Source organism: Poecilia reticulata, linkage group LG1, assembly GCF_000633615.1.
Source record: "Poecilia reticulata strain Guanapo linkage group LG1, Guppy_female_1.0+MT, whole genome shotgun sequence".
In the NCBI taxonomy this organism is placed as follows: Eukaryota; Metazoa; Chordata; class Actinopteri; order Cyprinodontiformes; family Poeciliidae; genus Poecilia; species Poecilia reticulata.
In genome coordinates, this window is record NC_024331.1 from 23,407,636 (window position 1) to 23,430,235 (window position 22,600).

The following is a 22,600-nucleotide window of genomic DNA, read 5'->3' on the forward strand; positions in this document are numbered from 1 at the left end:
GTGTGTGTGTGTGTGTGTGTGTGTGTGTGTGTGTGTGTGTGTGTGTTCCTATTTCTCAGAATGCATGATTATTTTAACCAGTTAGGAAAAAAAAACTAAAAACTGACAAACTGATTTAACTTGTTTGAGAAAATCTGGTTTTGCTTACAAACTTACAAAATTTGTAATTTTGGTAGTGAAATTATTATAATATGTAATTTATTTTTAGAATTTGTATTTGGAACATAAACTTTTCCAGATGTGCTTATCAAATGTACAAGTCAGTTTATTATTATTATTAATAATAATAATAATAATAATAATAATAATAATAATAATAATAATAATAAGTTGCTTCTAATTCAATTGTTTTATTTACTGTTATTTTAAAATAACAGTTTCAGCATAATATTAAACTGTTTCTAAATTCATTGCATAAGTTGTTAATGGATTTTATTGTAAATCTGTTTTAACATTTTAATCAACCTAAAGATTTTTTCAGCATTTTAGACAATTTAGAGCTTAAATTACATGCAAAAGAGCTGCAATTGCTGTTTTTAGAAAAAAAACCCACTAATGCTGCTTTTCTTGTTCTTTTAAACATTATTAAATTAAGTAATTTTTCCCCCCGTATTTTTTTTTCTTCTTCTGATTCTAAAAAATGACCCATGTAAAAGATGCCTTCGTGTTCGAAATATAAGCAATGGTGTTACTGAATTTATCACGTATTTCTCATTAACAGGAATTGAGCAACGGTGCTTCAAAAGGTCTTTTACATCTCCAGTAAACATTCGGGCTTTTAACTCTTTTATATTAATACATTAATTTAAAGTATTTCCAGAGCTATAGAGAAAGTTCTGGAAACAGGCCAGAATTCAGCTTGTTAAATCATTCATTTTCAAGACGCTCACAGACAGGTGTTTCTTTAGCTGTACAATAAGTCATTATTGGACTTTCAGGGACACGCCGTTGATTTGCCTTATTAGTTACTTTTTTGTTTTTATAAAAGGGTAGGGTTTTTTTTTCTAAATGAAAGAAGTAAAAGGAGTATTCAAGAGGCATTTTCGGACGGAATGAAAAGAGGGGTGCCTCTATTTTTCAACTCTCTCTTCTGCCTTGCGGTGTTCAGTCGACGTTCGGCCTTTTATTTTGACTCTTAACTTTTCTTGAAGGTGGACCGAGAGTTGGAGGGATGCGTTTAAAAACCTCGGGTGGGTGAGTTTATTTCGGTTTTCAGAGAAGTTAACCTGAAAACAGCTGTTTTATATTTTAAAGAGAGAAGACAAAAGGGTTAGCGGACAAATGGACGCACAGAAAGTTATTAAAGCAACATAAACTCGAAGTTCCCCGAATCTTGTGGGCGACCGCTGTTAAACATAAGGTTCACTTTATTCCTTGTTTCTTTCTGAAATATTATTGCATGTTGTTTATCACAGAAATAAACACGGTGTTTAGCGTAACAGTTTGGATTTTTTTTTGTTAGTTTGTCTCAGCGGAGTCTGTTCCTCCCTTTCCTTTATCGAAATATGCCAGCTCTCATTTAAGCTAGTAATGAACGCCAGAAACAACTTTTTTTCCCTTTCAGTTTTTTTTTTTATCTTTGTGGTGTTACATTTTTTGTCTTAAATGTGTTTTAGTTCGTGTTTTCATTTTATTTTGGGCCTCATTTGACTACTTTCATCCACTTCAGTGTTAAATCGTCAAGTTGTGCAAGCGTTGCAATTTAGCTCTCTTTTTTTTTTTTTAAATCTGACTCGCTAAACTGTTAATATTTTGTTTTGGAAGCTGCGACTGCTTACATCTTGACCGTTTAGGTGTCTTTCATTTCATGCTTTGTGAGCTTTTCTGTGCCATGGAGGGTGTTTTGCCCAGCCCGGCAAACAAAGGCCATCACTTTTTAAAAGCCAGAACAGGCCAAGCTGAGATAAGATGAACTCTCACTGAAATTATTGCGCAGCAGATACCTCTAACAATCCAGTGGTTGAGGCCTCAAAATGGCCCCTATTATATATTTATTGTTCTAAATACCTCCGAGCACACAGGGAAAGCCATCACTAATGAGCTAAAAGAAATGTAGGTTTTAAAAACACTGAAATAAAAGGACATATTAAATAGTGGGGTGCCACACGGACGTGTTCCTGGGCCAAAGTCATAAAACATTTTTTGCCTTGACTGCAAAATGTTCTGTGAGCTTTTTAGGCCCAGTTTTGATCACTGTTACGCTTGCAGCTGTTTTATTGTGATTTGCTTATTTACATAGAAGGGCATGTAGCCACATAAAAGATTCATGGCAATGATCGTTTTTATAAGAGGTACACAGAGGAAAAAAATGTGGCAGAACCGGACCATCAAAAGAGAAATGTGTCACCAGTTTTGGGAGAGGTTATAATTACCCTGAAAGCAATCCTGTGGTTTTTATCTGTCACCTAATTGTAGGATCATGTTTGAAAGAATGTGACTATTTTCGTTTCTTTGTCTATGGCTAATTTATCAAAATCTTCTAGTGATCTTTGTCACTTCTAATAAACAGTGTGCATATATTTGTTGTTATGAAAAAAAAGCATACACATCCATTTTTAATTCAATCTACTTGCATTCGGTTTTTCATACATCATCTTTCCCTGCAATCTTCCCCTCTTCCCATATTTTCACATCATCAGCTCGGCTGTGTGGAGCAGGCGTATGTTAGAGTGAACAAGCGGCACTCGGCCCGGCTCGGGCCGGTCCAATAGCAGTGACCAGCCAGCAGACCAGACCACCAACTATAGCCAGCTAGCTACCTGCCTGGGCTGCCAACTGGTCATTTACCCAGCCAGCCATACAGCTTCCCGGCCAACCTCACAGCCAGCTCGCCAGCCTGTCAGCGTACCCGCCAGTCAGCCTGGGCTGAAGCTCCTCTGTCAGACGCTGACAGAAGGGGCAGGCCACACTAAATCTGATGGTCCTGGGAGCCAACCAGAGGACTCTATAGCCTTTGTAGGCCGTTCACACAGGCAACTTGTCCCGTTGCACAGCAGGTGGCTTGAACCCACAATCACATGGCTGTGCCCTCAACTTTGCCTCATGACAAGTTAGCTTTTTATGGATGCCCACTGTCGAGATTCCAGTTTTGACAACGTTTCTGTAATTCCTGTGAGCCTCTTGGATTAATTCATGCAATTTGGAAAGCACCATTCAGCAAATATATTCCCTTTTTTGTGAATTTGGGAGGCTGACATTTAAATGTAATTGTAATCAGAGGAGTGTGCCATACCTATTATAAATCCAATCATTGCAAATAAAAAAAAAAATGTTGAACTTGTTCCTGGTTAGAGCCAGCCTTTTCTTCTAACTTGCAGAGGACATATTATCCGCCATTACAGACCAGACCAGGGCAACCAGCTGTGCTCCTCCACTTTTGTCTGATAGGCAATAAACTGTCTGCTGCAGGAAACCGACTTTTAATATGGCTGAAGCCATCTTCTCTGGTTGGGAAAGCTGTTAATAAATCAGAACTGCCTGTTTAAGACAGTTCCAGTATTCAGTCGCAGTATTAAAAAGCATAACATGCGTGGGTTGCTCATGTGAAGCTGGCCACCACAGCATTTTTCGGCAGTCTGCTTAATTGTCTCTCACCCACAACTAGGATTGAACCCTAATTTGTTAACAGAAACTTTTAATATGTTTCTGTGTCTGTGCTGTTGGGGGCTATTAAAGTGGAGTGACAAAAAATGGAGAGGAGAGGAGAAGAAGGGGCCAGTTTGGACATAAGAGTGCATTTTGAAACAAGAGAGCATGTTTTTGGACGGTATTTTTTGTTTGGGGGTGGGATGTAGTGGGTGGGTGCGGGGGGGTCCTCGTAGCCCCCCACCCCCCACACACCATTCTCTTTGTTTGTGTGGTAAATCCAGGAGCAGCTGCTGGTCCCAGGGTCTAGTGGGATTTTGGGTCTGTGTTTTCTCATGCCATCCCATGCCAAGGTGGTGTAACGCAAGCACATAGAGAGAGTGTGAGGGGGTGTTGGGGAGGGTGGTTGCGGTTGGAGAGCAAGCTGGTTTGTTGGGATGGCTGTGACCATGTTGGTGACGAAGGCGCGTGCGGGGGGCGGGGGGGTGTTAGCTTTAGAAGGCGGGTGCTGTCTGGATTCATGTAAAATTAATATCCTCTGGACTTTGCCTTTGCGCTAGATTGGAACTTGTCTGTTTGGCTAATGACGTGCCTTCTGCCTGCACCGCACACAGTCCACCCCCCAATCCTTTCTCCACGACCAGCCACCAACCATCCATACCCCCACCTCTTTGCTTCTCCCTCTGCCATCTCTCTCTTCCCTCCCTTTGAGCACTGGGAGCGTGCGTATTGGCTGGGCTGCGAGAGACTCCGTGCCAAATAGGTGGGCCCTCTGCATGTTGGCACAGACTCAGTCAATGGTTAGAGACGGAAAGTGGAGAGGAAGAGAGAACGGGAGAGCCAGAGTTGGAGAGAAAGAAGGGGGAAAAAAGAAGCTCCACTCGGGTTTGCCAGTGGTCGTGCACAGTCTTCCAACATTTACTCGGTCCTCTTGTTTTTTTTGTTTTTTTTTCCTCCTTTTCTTCTTCTTCTCCTCCGTCCGCACCCCCCTTGTCAGCTCTTCTTCTCTCTCTCTCTGTGACTCTTTTGCAGATCAGAATACAACCAATACCATGTGCAGTTTTGCCAACCAATCTTTTTTTTGTTGTTGGTATTCATCGAAATATTTTTCTCTCCACGTCTTTGTGAACAAAGAAGAATGTTTTGATTTTTGATCCTTTTTTTTCTGCCTCACGTATTTTAACTTAATTTTTACACATCAGAGTCTATTTTATCTTAATGGCTGACATAGAGAGCTTGCTAAACTTTTCTGCACTCTCCTTCTGATGTGCACTTGAGCAGCACCTTTTCCGCTCTTCACTCTTGCTCCAGTACCTCTTGTGTTCCTGTGCTGGTATTGCACTGTGCCTCTTTTTTGGCCTGTCTCCTCTTTCTCAGATTTCCCCCCCCTGCTGCTTTTATTGGACAGTTTCTCAGCTTCTGTTTTTGCTTTTTTTTTTCTTCTTCCACAGTCTTTTGTTTTGTAATATTCACAGCAATACTCCAGCGCTCAACAATCCAGTCACTTCACTGGTTCTGGTTCTGCATTTTAAGTTTACCCACAATCGATGGAGTGAATTTATGATGAAAGAGCGAAATGGTAACTACCATGTCGTTTACGTTTTATTCACGTATTTTTTTGAATCCAGTTGTTTGGTCAATTTTCATTTCAGACACAATGCTCATGAATTTTTTTTAATAATGCATTTTTATTTCTATTTTTTTAAAACCAACTAAATTAATTTCAGTAGTTTAGTAACTTGTGACACGACCCAAGTGATTTCAGTTGCCTTTTATATAATTTTTGGTCTGTTTGTTATTACTTTCTCAATCCGAAACTGATTCTTTTTTCTCTAGAGAAAAAGTTGTCCGTATTTAACAATATGCATTGCTATTTATTTTTTATTTTTTATTTAAGCATAAAATTTAACTTCTTTGTTTGTTCATCTCTTACCTTAGTCTGTCAGTGGTTTGCATATGTGTCCTTCAGTGTGATGTCTCCCTGTTAAAGAGTGGAAAGCATCCTTAGCTCTCTCTCCATCACTATCTCTCTTTCTTTCTGTCAGTCTCCGAGCGCCTCTCTCTCATTCTTTCCCTCCGCTCACACGGAGCAGGCGCCGCTCCTCCATGCTGCGTGCCGGTCCTAACTGCCTCTCTTCTCTCTTCCCCTCCTCACCCCCGCTTCCTCTCTCCCCATCCTTCTCTCCCCCGTTCTCCCCCTCTCTATCCTCTGCCTCCTCGTGCCTCCCCCCCTCCTCCCTCTCCTCGTCCGCCCTCCCCCCGTCCTCCTCTCTCATCCAGGATGAATTCCACCCCTTCATCGAGGCCCTTCTGCCCCACGTCCGCGCCTTCGCCTACACCTGGTTCAACCTGCAGGCCCGCAAGCGCAAGTACTTCAAGAAGCACGAGAAGCGCATGTCCAAGGAGGAAGAGCGTGCGGTGAAAGATGAGCTACTCGGGGAGAAGCCAGAGATTAAGCAGAAGTGGGCCTCGCGCCTGCTGGCCAAGCTCCGCAAGGACATCCGGCCCGAGTTCCGCGAGGACTTTGTGCTCACCATCACAGGCAAAAAGCCCCCGTGCTGCGTGCTGTCCAACCCTGACCAGAAGGGCAAGATTCGTCGCATCGACTGCCTGCGCCAGGCCGACAAGGTGTGGCGGCTGGACCTGGTGATGGTCATCCTGTTCAAGGGCAGTCCCCTAGAGAGCACGGACGGAGAGCGGCTCGTCAAGTCCCCACAGTGCACCAACCCTGGCCTGTGTGTCCAGCCACACCACATCGGAGTGTCTGTCAAGGAGCTGGACCTTTACCTTGCCTACTTTGTCCACACGCCAGGTATGTTGCAACCTGCACACTTACTGTACACAGAATACTGAAATCATGCTGCACATGAGCACATTTAGGCGTGCTGATTTTTTGAATACTTACAGACATGAAGAGAAACACAAATGAGGACATTAAAGATTTGGGTGGAGGACAGTTAATTACATGAATAACAAATATTTACATGTGTATTTAGAAATGAATAGGTAAACTTGAAAAAAGCTACACCGAGAAGTTTTTCTATATTACATTTTATATTTAAATCTTAATGTTCATAATTTAAATTATTCTCAAAATGTATGCTAATTGTTTAGGAATAATAAAAGTAACGTTTCGCGCTGCTTTTACAAAACCGCTGTCATTTTGATATTTCTATTTTCTATTTTTCTTCTGCTGTTTACTTGACAACACAGCATCAACAGTAATAAAAATAAATTTTGGATGTGTGTCTGGGGCATAGTTCCAGCTTGCTCTGGCAAGTTTTTGTTTATATTTCTGAGGGAGGAATTTATGGCTTCATGAGTATATATTTTGTATTTTTTTATAGAAAAGAATTTGCATGCCTGTGTGAGCATGTGTGCGTCTGAGAGGGAGAGTGTATGAAACGATCGGTGCTGTAAAACGTAATGTTTTCGTTGCACAAAGGGGGAGTCGCTGTTTTTTAACATTGCTGGACGTGGAGCTGCCACGAGGAGGTTGCTGTATTCAGGGATGGTAACTTGGCCAAAGCCCAGATTGTGTGTTTTCATGTGTGTGAAAGAAGAAGAGAGCAGAGCCGTGAGTCTGCAGCTCTCAGGCCACAGGCTGCTGCTGCCCTCGCTGTCTGCCTGAACAGCGAGCACCACGTTGGACCTGACTGCCAAACACATGCTCACACACAAAACGGCAAAGCTTAAAGACAGACAGTACTATTGCAGCTACTTTCACACCCATGAAAACACAGCTAAATACAACCACACACTCTTGTTTTTTTTATTTTTTATTTATTTAATTTAATTTAATTCTTTCATCTTTTTTAGCTCACTTTCCGACAAACAGCCAAACACGGTTTTAGTCACAATTACGTCCACAGACCAACACAGTGCACACATTCGTCCAAGAGACTATCACAGATACAGTTTGAAACAGCCAAACATTGTTGTATCTCAGCCACCATCGTAGATACACACTCACACACCCGGCCAAACATCACTGCAGCTTCCAGTGCGTGGTCTCCACTCACACACTGGTTGGGTTCTGTTTTTTTCTCACAGTGTAAGAAACACAGACACTCTCACAAAATACATTTCACAGCCAAATCCTCCAAATACACACTACATCACCATTTGCTGTCTGGTTGTTCAAACAAGCTCATGACCTAATGTTATCTCAGCTGGATTTTCTGGAAATTTTAAACACTGATTTAACCAGCACGTATATATTTATACGCAGCACGTCCCCCGTCACCGCCTGAACACATCGACCTGCTCTGTTAGCCAAATGCTATCATAAGCAACTCCCAGTGTTTCTCTCTCTTAGACGCACACACACACACACACACACACGCACACGCACACACGCGCACACACACACACACACACACACACACACACGTTAAACCTCAGTCCAGGCCAGACACCTCACACAGCCTGAGCCAAAACCTTGGCAGCAGCTCCAGCTTTGCTTTGTTAGTCTTTCTTTGATGGTAATAAACGATATGTAACGGGTAGTCTCTCTTATTGTTGTCATGGTAATTTTATATTTTTTTGATAAGCTGTCTATAAACAATATTGATTTTATTAGTTTTTTTTCTGACAGAAATTTAGTCCTATTGAAATATATTTGATTTTACAAAAATACCTTAGTGAAATTTATATGTTTTAAATTAAATAATACACAAATTCTCAAAGGTACGGTTTAAAATTCAAATTACGTCTTGAATATATATATATTTTTTTTGATTAAATAATTTTTACACTAAATTTTCAGCACGTAAAATTTCACGTTAAAGGTACAACGATCAGACAAGCAGGGTTGCAGTAAATATTTAAATTGTTTTATATATTTTATATTATTTTACATCCGTATAATGCTCTGCTGAAGCAGACTGTACCGGTTCTTCAAAACAGAAAATGTTTCTTGTTCACTCGTGCGCACGCACATGGAAACTGTAATTAATCACCATAAGTTTGCTTCCTTGACGTCAGCTGTTCCACTCCTCTGCAGTACTTTGGTTTACAGCAGGACAGTAAAACACTTTCTACACAGTGTGCTATCCATTCATGATGTTGACTTACTTTGTATTTTTCTCTTATCTTATCTGGCTAATGCAGTGTTCCTCGGTTGTTTTAATAATTCTTCCAAAGAGTTGATGCTTGGTTTTAGTCGCGCTTTGAACGATTTATTTGGCTGAAAACTAGAAGCACGACATTAACTTTCACCTTGCAAACTGATGTCATGCTGATCAGTTTCAGTGATGTGTGTAGTTTTTTGTTGTTGTTGTTGTTGCCTTGCTGCAGCAAATGACAAGATGTGTTCATTATTTGTTTTTGTTTGGTTTGCATTTTGTCAGTCTTTAGCTTCTCTGTCTTCCCGGCTCCTCTTTGATCCTGTACACACTTTTGTTTTGCCTCCTTAAACATCGGCCTCATTGTTGCTCTCACAGAGGTAAAGCCTCCGCTGATCTCTTTTGTTTATATTGTAGGAGACACGGAGAGAGAGTGAGGTAGAGAGAGCATATTGGAAAGGAGAAGAGGCTACAATAGTGATTGTTCGGTTTGGCAGCACCAGAGCCCCGTTGGTGTGGGAAGAAGAGAAAGACGTCTTGTGTTTTGTTTATGACAGAGTGGCAAAAGCTGCCACGGGGAATCTCTGGGCTTGCCGTCAGGCTTTCTCAGACTGTTCTGCAGCCAGCCAGCTTTTGAGATCCTCTCTGTTACAGAGCAGAACACACCGCAACCGTTTCTGAATTAACCACAACACCGCCGCAGACAACCTCCTCCCCTGATTTCTTTGAGGCACCTTAGATGAAGAGAAAAAAATAGATATAACTACACTTTGAACATTGCAGCTGGAGCACTGGCATTGAATAAGTACGAGGTGAAGCAGGATTGTGTTGCAGCTCACAGTGTAGTGTATTCTTAGCCTTCAGATGTAAGTGATTGGTCTATGATAATAAGGATAATGATCTTTTGGCCCCAGGGTCTGCTAGAACAACACAGCAGGGACTCTTTATTAACCTGTAAACAGAGTGTATTGGCTCTGATTTACTTTACAATACCAGTTAAGATTTTTTTTTCTTGTGAGAGTCTGACTACTGCATAGGTGGCTCCACTTTTACACCATCTGAGGAGAATTTATTTGGCTGCTTCTCAAAGTCTTCAGTGAGCTATTTGATTTATAATCTGTGTGCTGTTTTAGATTAAACTCGGCACATTTCTGATTTATTCAGGGTAGGAAAAATAAAAGATATATATAAAAAAAAAACATTTGTCAGGTCCAAAGTTAGCTCACTGCACTTACTCATAGTTTGGACCTTTTTCATATTTCTTTTTTTTTTCCTCGTATTTTCTTTGTACGCTGTAAGTGTGATCATGAAAAGATGTTTCAAATGTGTTTCCAATCAAAAGTGCAGCACAGGAAATTTGCAGTCACTCTGAGGGAGGTGTGAAATGTGCTCGCCTTGCCATTTCTGCTATGACCGCTCCACACTCCACGCTCCGCGGTGCCAGATCCCGCCTCCGTCTCACTATTGCAGTAGTAATGCCTTGGACAGCTCTGTGAGAAAGTCCAGAGAAACCCTGGTGCCGTGGCCAGCCTCCGGCCAACTCCCTGACCACGGCAGGGATTCAGAAACAAAACGCCAGTTTACGTTCATCACAAAAGAAAAACTCTTGATTTATGGGCCCGCAGTGTGCAAGGTAAACTTTGGCTGGGGAGAGAAACAGAGTGTCAGTTGAAGGAAAGCAAATAAAAAGGACGGAATATCAAAGCTGCCGGGATGAATAATTTACAGCGTAGTAAAAGTTGATACTGTGATGGGTTGCGTGGGTCTTCACTTTTATAACTCCTCTATTTTCTGAGAAAGTAATCTGTTGTTAATTAGCTCCCGGTCTCTTCTTAGGCTCCCAAGACACCATAGTAGTTGAGTGGACTGTCTTTGTGTGCGAGTGTTTGTGTCTGCGCAAGCGGAGCCCTGGGTGACACTCAGCAGTGAAGTTTTGATTTAATGAAATCTTGACACTCGGGGAGTCCATCAGGTCAGAGGCTTTTGTATTGTGTTGTGGGAACGAGGCCTGATGTCGGCTAAGGAAAGCTCTTCACACAGGGAGAAGCTTTGGCATCGGTGTGTGTTTACTGATCGCTCTCACTGTGTTCCTGATGCCTTTCTGTCGGGCATCAGGAACACGCATGTAAAATCTGAAGGGTTAAGATGCAGCGAGAGTTTGACAGGGAGTCTTCTCACACTATTCTTGGCCTCAGAAGAAGAAAAAAAGTGCGCTTTGGAGGCTGCTTGTATAAGGAAAGCCAAAGCCTTGTTGTGTGCTTATTTACTCAGAAACATGTACATACACAGATACATGCTGACATTGGAGTGTCAAAGGCAGACATGGACTGATCCAAAACCGCATTGTCTGTGTTTATCTCATGAGAACATGAAGAGCATAGCACACTCAAAGAAATAAAAGTGAAAGACAGCATTATGTTTGGTTTCCAGTTAAACTGACCAGTGAAAATTGGCACAATCGTTGCCCTAAAAATAGCTGGAGGCTTTTTTTCTCCCCCCTCTTTACATAATGATAAACCCAGATTTCTCGGGAGAGACTAACAGCCATGAACATTTCTGGTCTACCCGCATGTGTTTCCTTTTGTGTGAAGAGTTTCAGCGTCAGGAGATATGTGGTAAACAAATTATTCCAGTGACATGTAGAGACCATCAGTATGTGGTTGAACAGACAAATATGGCAGCTTGTGCCTTCAGTGTTTTTACACGTTCTTCTCAGATTCCCTCTAATCTTTCTGAACGGACCCAGCTGTTGAACCTCTTCTGTTTTTTTTTTTTGTAAGAGAAGAGGTAAAAAATGGAAAGGAAACTTTTTCACTTTTTCCGACTTTTTAAAATATAAAATATTAAATAAAATATTTTAACGTCAAATGTAGATGCATGTTGTCTTAACTGTTTCTGTTGTATTTTCATCTTGATTTAAAGCTGCATTTTTGTGTTTATGTTCATATTTCACATATTTGGATTGTGACATAGTTGGTGTAAAGCATATAAGACATCTTCTCATTTTCCCTGGAGTGGTTGTGATCTGTGATTGGTAGATCCATTAAATGCAGGAAAAGGACAAGGCTGAGGTTTTACTCAGCCTTGTCTGAGTAAAAACTCAGACAAGGCTGTTTTTTTTTTACTACTTTGAGGTTAACACTAAGTCGTAAATGGGAAAATTATTGAAAATTATTGTCCTTCACTTTGTGCTGTTTTGAGAACTATTTCCACTTTGAAGGTGCTGGTTTTTCTTCTCTTTCTTGTGTCCTCACAGAAAAAAAACTTGATTATTCAAATGAACCAGTCAGACCTCAATGGAAATTAGTGCATCTCTACCTTGAAATATTTTGATCAGATCAATATTTATAAATGTATTTAATAAAATGAAACGATAAATTTCCAAAATTAATACATTTTCATTTTTGTCAGTGTCATACATTTTCTGTGTGTGTAGCATTTTTTAAATATATTTTTCATAATTAATTGAACTTGATATATCTTTAATAGTGTTATTAACAAAAAAGTACAAAGAAGGAAAAAGTGTAAAAAAAAAAAACCGTGAATGAGAAAAGGCAAAGAGTCAGCAGCACCAAGGGGGACGTATTGTCTGTCTTAATACTCTGTCTTCCCAGTGCCGAGTCTCTTTTCAGGCTTTTGTAGTGTTGCTGACCATGAAATGTGTGTGTTCCCAAAAACCATATACCAACTCAGGCGGGTTTTCTGACCTCAGAAATACATGGAGCAGGAGAATGAGTAGAAGAAAGAGAGCAGTGGGCAGTTCCCGTTCCTGGGCATGGCCGCCAAAGAGGACAGAGAGCCAGGGACGGCAGTCTTTTAGCCGGGCTGCAGTCACAGCAAGGCTCTGGCAAAGGCTGCCGAGACTGGCCACTGGCGGTACTCACTACCTCATAGCCACAGCATTGCTGCAATATGTGTCTCAGTGCTTGGTTTAATGTCCATAGCTGCAATAGTTTAGCTCAGGTTGCATTATTTGTGCTGTGCCATCCTGCTGTAGCTTTGCTGAGTTTATTATCGGAATAAAGCGTTGGATCAGCACTGATTTAGATGGGAAAAAAATCAAATCAAAATAACCCATTTTATTTTACACATGTGGGTTAAAGAATAATGAAATTATTATGTGGGCGAGTGTAACACAGCAAAGGAGTCTGATGTTGAAAGTGAGAGGAGTTGTGTCGGCGGTCGCTTTTGGCACGATGCTATCTCTCTGTTTGGAAGGCGCCAAATTTTCATACACAGTCCCTGCCAACCTCCTCCCTCTGATCCTCTCTTTCTTCTCATTTCTTTTCTTTCCTTCTCTTGTTCATGTTTTTCTCTTTTATTCCTCTTCAGGGTTCAAATGAATTCCCTTCCTTAGCCTCATTAGCACCCTGGTCTCCTATTTTAGGCTGTAGAATAATTCATAATAACTTGTGAGCGCAAACATTTTAGCACTCAATAGGACCATTACGCTCGCTATTTGCTTGCCATAGGCTGTGAACCTTGACTTTTACATTGGAGGTGTTTTATTTAACTCTAATTTGGATGAAGATGAGGAAAATGATTAACAAAAAGCCTTTTAGTGACTATGTTTATTTCCAAAGACTCGAGCTCTGCCTTGTAAATTTTATACTCGTGTGCTTTCAGGCTTTGATGCTTGATTGCTCTTTAGTCCGTCTTTTTTTGTATGCAAGTTGATTGCTTTCACTTTATGTGATTTTCAGACTATTTAATTTAATCACTAATCTAGGTACTTATTTTTCTGTTTAGAACATTTCACATAATCATACTGTGGGTGCCACTTTTTCTCTTCCTCGTTGAGCAAAATGCTTAAATGAAGGTGTCCTTTGGTGTGTGTTACACGATGAGAAGGAGAAGAGCGGGAAGGAGAGTTTAGGGGGAGGGGGGCGAAAGAGTGATTTAGTTGAGAAACATAACAGAATGGCAGAGAAACAAATTTGGCATGCATCCGTGTAAGCAAGTAAGCTTTAAATCAGTTTGGCCACAGATCTAGGACACTAGACGCAGAAAAGGAGGCAGGATGAAACGGGGGGGGGGAAGAAACATCATGGGATTGAAAGTAGGGATAGGGTGTGTATTTGAATAAATACGTGGCGTATGAGAAGCGCCGTTAAGTAGAGGTTTGGATAGAGGGGGGGGGACTCGACAGGGAGCTCCGGTGGGTGTTTGGTAAAGTGTCGCTCAATGTCGACTTGAAAAACAGGCCGGTAAATAAATGGAGTGGCAGTAAACAAGGCTCTGCGTTTCATCAAAAGAGCCTATTCATCTGCGAACAGGACAGTCTCTCTTTTCTCTGAGGACACAGAAAAGGAGCCCTGTGACGGTGACGAGAGGATAGTGCTTGTTTAGATAACAGGATGAGTTTGGAGTGGAGTGGCATAGTGTGTGTGCGTGTGCTTGTGTGTGTGTGTCTGTGTGTGCCTTCGTTTGGGTGTATTTGAGCTCAAAGGGGATGCAGAGCAGGTGGGAGGTGTGTGAAGTTAAGTCGGGGAACAGACAAGCTGGATATTCATTCAGATGTATGACAAATTTTCACACAATTTTTTAGAGAGGGTCTTTTTTTCTCTTTTTTTTCTGCTTTTTTTTGCCAGAAATAAAAATGAATTCAACAGGATGACAATAAGCATAAGGTTCTGTAAAAAATGAGTGAAATTATTCCACTTTATCTTTTATTCGTTTTCCATTTTCTTCTTACAGTATTTTCTGTGCACTAGCTGTTGAAAACACTCACAAAACACCTGGATTGTAATACTTTATTTTATTGAAACAGGTATTAAATTAAATCACAATTGAGACAAAAAAACAAACTCTTAGATCAAGATGAATGGCAACAATTATTGTCATAGATGCATAAACCGGGAAAACCCAGAGCTAAATATAAACTTTATCAGCTATAACACATAATAAAGAAAATAATCAAGCCATACAAAGAAAAAAAAATTCCTGACTATCCCACATTGCACAAAACCTAATTAAAAGCGGTGAAACTGTTCTGCTAAAACCCTTCATTAAAAGTAGCTTAAAATGACTAAATGAAGATAATGATCCAAAGTTGGGTGTATTTGGAGATCATTACACACATAACGAGCACATGTTTGAAAAGCAGTTTTTCCAAAATTAGTTTGTGATTCCAGGACCTTTCTGTTTTTAACGACGAAAACAAAAAAGGGTCGTCTTTCTTCTAAGTATTATTGTTGTGCATTTAACCAACTTATAAAGTAACAATAAAAGAACGTTAAAGCAAAACTAACTTCACGCAAAACGTTTTCAGATGGACAAAGCTAGCATCAAGCATTTTATAACAACCAGATTAGGACCATCTAATGTATAGATAGTGTGCTCACATTAAGTACCAATTTTATAATTTTGTATAATTTGTAAGATGTAATAGAAATGTCATGAGCACAAATTTGTCGAGTGATTGTGTAATGTGGGGTTAGACTTGTGGGTGAAACTCTTGACAGTCTGTACATATGTCAAGCACACATCAGTGCAGGGAGCGTTGTCTTTTTTGGCAAGGCTTCTGTGAATATGTGAGAGAGTTCATATGTATGTCTCATTATACATTTGCACGCCAGGTGATGCGTGTCAATTAGCATTTTACGCGATATTGTAAGCCAGCTGCAAGTTTGGAGTCCAAGGATCTTCGGGACACCTTGGTGAACTGGCCACTGCAACTTTCTCTGCTTCTGCTGTTTAATATTCGTCTCATTCACCCAACAGCGCAAAGAGTGAGGTGTAAGCTGAGCGCTAAAAAGACCCATGGTGCACTTCATCATGAAAACTTTTCCATTAAGAGGAAATGAGGTTTTGAATTCAAAGATCACTGTTAAGTCACTTCAAACCACTTAGTGAATATTGAATAAAAGAGCAGGGAAGAGAAACCAGGAGAGTGGCGTCTTTCAACGTTAACAGCTTCTATTCCTTTTAACCTCTCGGGGTTTTTTTTTCACAAGCTCGTCTTGTTTATACCGCTGGCCTTGTGAAGTTAAATATGAGAAGTGCATCTGTCACTTTGTAACTTGACTGATCTGACAGCTGAGCTTCATACTTTTTAATTAGAACTTCCACTAAGTAGAAGACAGAATAAATTCGTCCGTTATTTGTGTCCTTAATTAACAGCCACACGCAACACACTTATTCTCTCTGCGTCTCTCTTTGACTATTGAGGTTAGCGTTTCACGCGTCTGTTCGATTTGATGCTTTTAATATTCTGGGGTGCCCTCTTTCCTCCTTCCTCAGTCCTCTGCCTTCCTGCACTAGAGTCCCCCTCCCCAGTCCACCGCCTGTTCGCCTCACATTTTACTGGGCCCAAATTCGGCTGCCACCATGGCAACCCAGGCTCCCAGGGAACCTTGTTTGGGTACAATCCAAGCTGCCTCCAGGGTGGCACTAGCTGGTGTTGTCTCCGACAATGGGCTGTCACTGTGGCAGGTTCCTACGACAAGGCCAGCCCGGTTCTGGCCCTCCACAGTGGGAGTGCTAGCTTGCCGTCCGCCGGTAAATAAATACGAGCTAACATGACCTGCCGTATCCGGTGACATTAGCTAAAGCTTCCACAACTTAAAGCCTCGGCAGTGAAACACAGACTAGGCAGGGGAAGGGTTTTCACCAGCACGCATATTGATGTGGCATGGCTTGGTGCCCAGTGCTGCCTCCTACATAAAAGAAAACTGGAGAGGCAGATGAGAGAATGAGAGGGAGAAAGGCAACAGAGAGGTGTATTTTCAATGTATAATATATGAGTGTATATGCTTTTCCACACAATGCCTTTTTTTTGTTCAGCGTAAATATTTTGACTTATCAGTATCAATATTACTGTATTATTTTCCCGATGGGAAATTTCCTCTGCAGCCAGGTGAAAAACAGCAACAACAAAACAGACACGACCACTTTACAACACTGGCAAACACATTAAAGAAAACTCAAGGGAAAATATATATGTGTGTATTTCAGAAATACAGAGACCGCATCTTTAAAAATTTTTTTTTTCTTTGGTTTGTTTGACATTTCATTTTTGTGCTACATTGAAACATTTTAGTGTGTTTTGTATTTTGAGAGTGTATTCTTGTGTGAAAATGAAGACATGGCCACTGACTTTACTAGTGAATTGCACCTATTATGTGGGAATTTTTTAAGACGACAAGATCTTTAAATCATTCAAGGAATTATTTCATCACATGCAAAAGCACGTACAAAGTCCTTTCTACTGTCTGAGAACAGCAGTAAGATTTAGATCTGAGTCGTATTCGTTGTTATCTTGGCTTTCTCTGATTAGAAGTTCTTGTTAGACCTAAGATGTTGGACCATTCATCTCCTGACTTCCCAAACAATACCATAGCTGAAGAAAGATGTGCAAGTGTTAGAAGGCAGACAAATCAAGGCTCTCTGATTCTCTTCCGGGTCTGAACTGTGAATTTTATATCGGATAATTTAAACGGGGTTTGTTCAGAAAAAAAAAAAGCAAATTTCTAATATTTGCCTTCGAGTTATAATTCCATGCATCATTATAAGCTAAAAGCAAATTTTCACATTGTAAACTGAAAGAAAAGAGATTTTTCTACTTTTATTTTTATTTTTACCCCCACAATGTCTCACTTTAGGCCTTAATCTTTTTCTAGCTTCGTGTGATTCTCTGGGCTGATTTGCACTAAACCAGGCTGCTCCCTCTGCAGCTGTGTGTGTATTGCAAATTTTAACTGCATGCAGACCAGGTGGGGAAACACTTTTCCTCTGCAGGGAGCGGATGGATATCTCATTGTCCTGTTTTCTTAAGCTATGAGTCAGTATCCATAGCAGGTAATGAGCATGTAATTGCTAGTACCCCAGCACTTGATGACAATTCCAGCTCTGAATTTGTTTGACCAGAGGTGAATATTTAAGATATGTTTATTAAAGTTATACATATTAAGCCGTTAAGCTTAATATGGCAAGTTTCGGATGGTTCGATTTCTTACAATTTCATAGCCTCAGTGTTTTTTTTTTTTTTTTTTTGCTTCTTTCTTGTCTCTCTAAAGAAAAACGTAGTGTTCCTTCACATAGTTAGTTCAGAAAATGGCAGAGAGACAGAGGATTCGTCATGCGAGGTGTGTAATAAAATATGGTGTGTGATCCATGACGGTGCAGTGTGCGCGCTCAGACGGGAACTAAAGAACTCTTTTCTTGTTTTATTCCCCCCTTTTTTCCTCGCTGCTCCCTCTGACCGGTCTTAATTTCGGGGTTAGATTGAGGATAGTGACAGGTTAATGAGCCCCCTTTTCCTGCAATTACAGTGGTCTTTCCTACCGTCTTTGTGTCCCTTTTTCTATCTGTGTCTCAAATTCTCTAGTTCAGCAGTATCTGCTCATCATTTTTATTTTTATTACTCCTAAATAGTTTGCTTTCCTGCCTTGATTCTAGAGTTTTTCTTCAAGAATAATGAATATCTGAAGTGCTGGCTAATAGTTATGATGGTCAGTTAGATAAATTGTAGTTTGTAAAGGAGTGAGAGTTTATTTAGATGCTGCTTGTTCTTAGCAGTATGTTATTTTTTCCCTTTTTCCATTTTATTTTTGGTTGATTATTCAACTTATTCCTTTACTTTAATATTAGCTGCATTGGATGTTCTCAGTAACATAAAAACCCAATATATTTATGTGCGACTTAATGGAATAATAAAATAACACTGGAAACTACAAAGGTGCAATTTTAAGCACAATATTTAGATATAAATGTTTTGTTGAGGGGCTTTAAATGTTTCCTTTTATTTTAAAAACTCCTAAATTAACTTCTTTACTCTTAGCTTTAATTTGTTTCAGATCTTTGTGAACATGCGTATTTCTCTAAGTTGAACTCCTCTCAGTTACCCGTCTTGCGCCACACTCTCAACATTATCCTGGGGAACCTTGGTATTTATTCTTTGTATTTGTTTCCTGTCATGTGGCGTGAAGTGCCTCTCTAAAACAGAAGAGCTTTTCTATATCTGTGTTAATATGTTGAACTGGAAGTGAACATGAAACAGAACATGATTTCTTTTCCTTTCATGGTGTCTGGCTGCAGCTTGTGTTTAGTTTGGTTGCTAGCCTACACTGCTTTGGCCATTACTATAAATGAAGTTAAATTGTTAAGCATTTGGTTGTTCACCCTGCTTTTTTTTTCTTTATTCCTTTGGCTCAGTGCGTTTATGCAGACCAAAACCTTTTATCCTGACTCAGGTTTTATTCTACAGACAACAGGAGTTTTAAAGGTTGTACACAGTATACTTTAATTTAAGGCTGCCTGCTTCCTTTTTAAGATTGGGTTTTCCAGCTTTATTAATTTCAGTGTATTTTATTAAGGATGTGTGGGTGTTTTCTTATGAATAAAACCTAATTGTAAACATGTTACTGTCAAGGCACTTGTACAGCTTCCAGCTGAATGGTCGCCAGCGGTTTGAATAACCAAAGGGTGGCTGAGTGAGTCAGATTAAAGCTCTGGTGGTCGGCAAGCAACCAACTTTTTTTAGTAGCCTCTAACAGCTTGAACAAAACACATTTCTACAAATCTTGGAGTTTTTTTTTTATTATTGGCGATCAAAATAGGGTATCACATTAGTTGTTACAGAGCTGTACTCTCCGACGGTAAATGTCTACCTTAGGTGATAATGGGAAGCCACCTCCTTGTCTGGCAGCAAATGCTTCACATCCTTCCTCCTAGCGTTGTGCCAAGTAAAAGTAAGTGAGAATGCCAAATGCTTACCTAGTGCACAGCGCTAATGAGTCCCAATCTGGGCTGATCCTGATTAATAGTCAGTCCCAAGCATCCTTAAAACAGTGAGGCACCCAGAGGTAACCCTTCTTTAGATCGGCCAGCCTTGTGGCTCCCCTGACAGAAAGTCGCATGTGGAGGAAGATGGACGAGTTGCGGAGTTCTGACTGTATGCGACACGTGTCGCTGTTGTTGATTAAAAGTTGTTGTTGTAATTACGGGGCTTAAAATGCCAGGTGGCGGATGTGTCCCAGTAATCCCCTATCTAATTTCGAGGTCCAGGGGTGAAGCTCTTAATCCGAAACACACGCATACGCTCACTCATAGTTCTGCAAACAGGCATGCTCATATGCACCCTTACATGCACACTCACCAGATTTCCCCACGCACATACGGACATATATTTCAGTCTTCTGTGTTGATTCTTGACATTCCGAGAAAACCGAGGGCACTGTCATGTCTGAAAGTAAACTCATAAAGCGGATGAAATCAAGAGTAACCATGTTCAACTTCGCAAGTTTACTTTGCAGATTTCTTTTTGTCAATTTTTGTTTTTCTCTGCAGTGTCTGTGTTTATGACTTGAGGCATTTACAGGTTTACTGGGGGTTGTTACTAACAGTCAAGCCATATAAAGGTACATTTCAGATAGAGGAAAGTGGCAGGGAGATAAGAGACGTAACTAACAGCCCCACCCTTTACCTTATTTCACCCCTGCTCCATGTGCTCTGCTATAAGTGGGTCAGCCGCGCAGAGCAAACATAGCGCATAGTGGAAAGCTGCAATATAACAGAAAACCCTTAACTTTTCTGTCTATAACAATCAAATAGCATTTCATGTAGCTTTATGTGGAAAATTATCTGCAAAAAAAACCAGTTTTGTTCTAATTTTTTTGTTTTTGAATATTTTATATACTTTTATGCTGTGTTCATATATCAGTATGTTATGAAAGTTTTACGGTTTAAACCAGGAACAATTATTATTTTTTTTTTTTCCTGGTTTCAAAACCTGCTGATATTCTTAAGCTCAGCTTGGCCATCTTGCTCTTCCTGTCTGTCTGTCTTTCTTTCAGTCTGAGTTTTGGTGTCAGGTGTAGAAGCCATGTGTTTGAAAGTATGTGAAGTAGTTTACAGCCCAAGCTGAGAAGGGGGGAGGAAGGAAGGAGGCATGCAGGGAAAGAGCAGGAACCGCCTTGCCCCGGGCGTAGGGTCATCTCAGGTGAAACGGCTTTCTGGCTATGTGGGTGTGGCGTCAAATAAGAGGGAGGAGACAAAGGAGGAGTCCGTTGACACAGACCAGGACAGTCAGAGGGTTTTCAATAGGAAAATCTAGTTCATAAATTAGAAACCCAGTTCCCAGTAAACAGGGATTTAATGTACAAAAATGTTCCACATTTAGTAATTGAAGTTAAGATAGTGAAAGAAGAAAGATAAAACAAGCTTTGACTGCTGTAGATGCAGCAAGAGCGCCTAATAAAGGAAAAATATGCGTCTCTGTGATACGTTAAGTGAGCAGAACAGTGTTGTGAACTTTTCATAACAGCAGCAAGATTTGTGGTCAAACTTAGGGCAGTGAGAAACTTTAAGAAGACTCAAATAAACTCAAGTTTGGCTTGGGGTCAAAGGTGACAAGTGACTTCCTAAATTTAGATATGAAGAGAAGGTGGAAGGAAGGAGAATAAAAAAAAAAACCAGAACATTTCTGAAGTGGCAAAAGAGTGGATAAAAGTCTGCAGAGAGTGGAGGAACGTAAAAGATGAGAGTGTTTCTCTGCTGCGCGGGTTTCTTGAGGTCATAGTACTGAATATCACTGAGGAATGTGGAATGCTGAATCGCTGCCAAGGCAAACACACCGGCCGCATCACCACCACCGCCCCAGTGGCTTTCAAGGGCTAAGTTATACACACACACATGCGCACGCACACACACACGCATGCACCCCCCCCACCCCCCCCACACACACACACACACACTATCAACCATATATTATATGTGTGGATAAGCACATATGGCACAGTTGCAAAAAAGGGCTGATGGAACACATGTATGAAGCACTTGTGTAAACATTAATGCTTGTAGGAACTGCAGAATCTATTTGTTGTAATTGTAGCTGACACTATGGTGTTGCACTTGTCAAAGACAAAACTTAGGTGTTTTTTTTTTTTTTTTTTAAGACAGTTTCCTGCAGGTGTGATCCCTCGACTGGAATGTTCTTCCTCCAAACTGAAATCTACATTTGCAAGGAATTATATTAGACACTATAAGCATAGTTAAAATCCAGGGAGTTGTAAGTTATTGCAGCTGCAGCGCTCACAGGAAATAGACACAAGTAAAAACGTGCATCTCCATTAACTCACTGAGTGAGTGAGTCATTTACTGCAGGTTGGACAAACTTGTTAAAACACTCACACTTGTGCTGATCCAGTGACTCATACGCCATCCACATACACGCGCACGCACACGCACACACACACACACACACACACACACACACACACACACACACACACACACACACACACACACACACACACACACACACACACNCACACACACACACACACACACACACACACACACACACACACACACACACACACACACACACACACACACACACACACACACACACGCTGAGCCAGCATTTGATGTGTCAAAGATTTAGGTTGGATCCACCATTGGCTAAAAATAAATGCAAAAGACGGAGAGCAGAAACCACCTTTGAAAACTTCACTTTCAGCTCAAATGAAAAATAAAGTGCTAAAAGAGAATTCTGTTTTTCCTTCAGGTGCATACTAAAGTCAAACAAAATGTATTCCGAGTATTTGCAGTTGATTGAATTAGGGCCAGATGATTACTTTTAGATCTAGCAGAATGAACCTGGCAGGAAGGATACGCTGGTTTATAGCAGATGCAGAAAGAGTAGACAGAGTAGAAAGGAATGTTTCTGTTGTCGCTGTACCCAGCATTTAAGGTGATTTACTTACCACTGCTGCACTTGGTTTGTGTAAAAGTTAACAAGACAAATTGTGTCAATTTACAGTCATTTCATTTAGCTGTAGCACATTTAAAGACTGTTTGTGTCACCTTGCGTGTTAGTGCCTGAGTATGTTTTACAGACGTTTTCTTTTCTACCGCCCTCCCTCTGTCTTGGAGCATGCCGGGGTCAGAGGTCATTACAACTAAGCCGGTCTGCAGTTCTTTGATGTGGTGCGCCACACAGATGC

The 22,600-nt window shown here is 40.7% G+C and overlaps 1 protein-coding gene across 12 annotated transcripts in view; it reads left to right on the top strand.

The window, feature by feature from the left end:
* The window catches only part of nfixa (nuclear factor I/Xa), a 140,845-nt gene that overhangs the window by 41,184 nt on the left and 77,061 nt on the right, over nt 1-22,600 (top strand). For 2 of the 12 annotated variants that reach the window (XM_017304744.1, XM_017304770.1), the window contains exon 3: nt 5,866-6,397. In XM_017304744.1, the coding sequence (XP_017160233.1) occupies nt 5,866-6,397 (532 nt within the window). Of the gene's footprint in view, nt 1-1,057; nt 1,191-4,391; nt 5,165-5,665; nt 6,398-22,600 lie in introns of those variants that run through there. The other 10 variants (XM_017304757.1, XM_017304741.1, XM_017304765.1 and 7 more) reach the window with 8 other exon arrangements.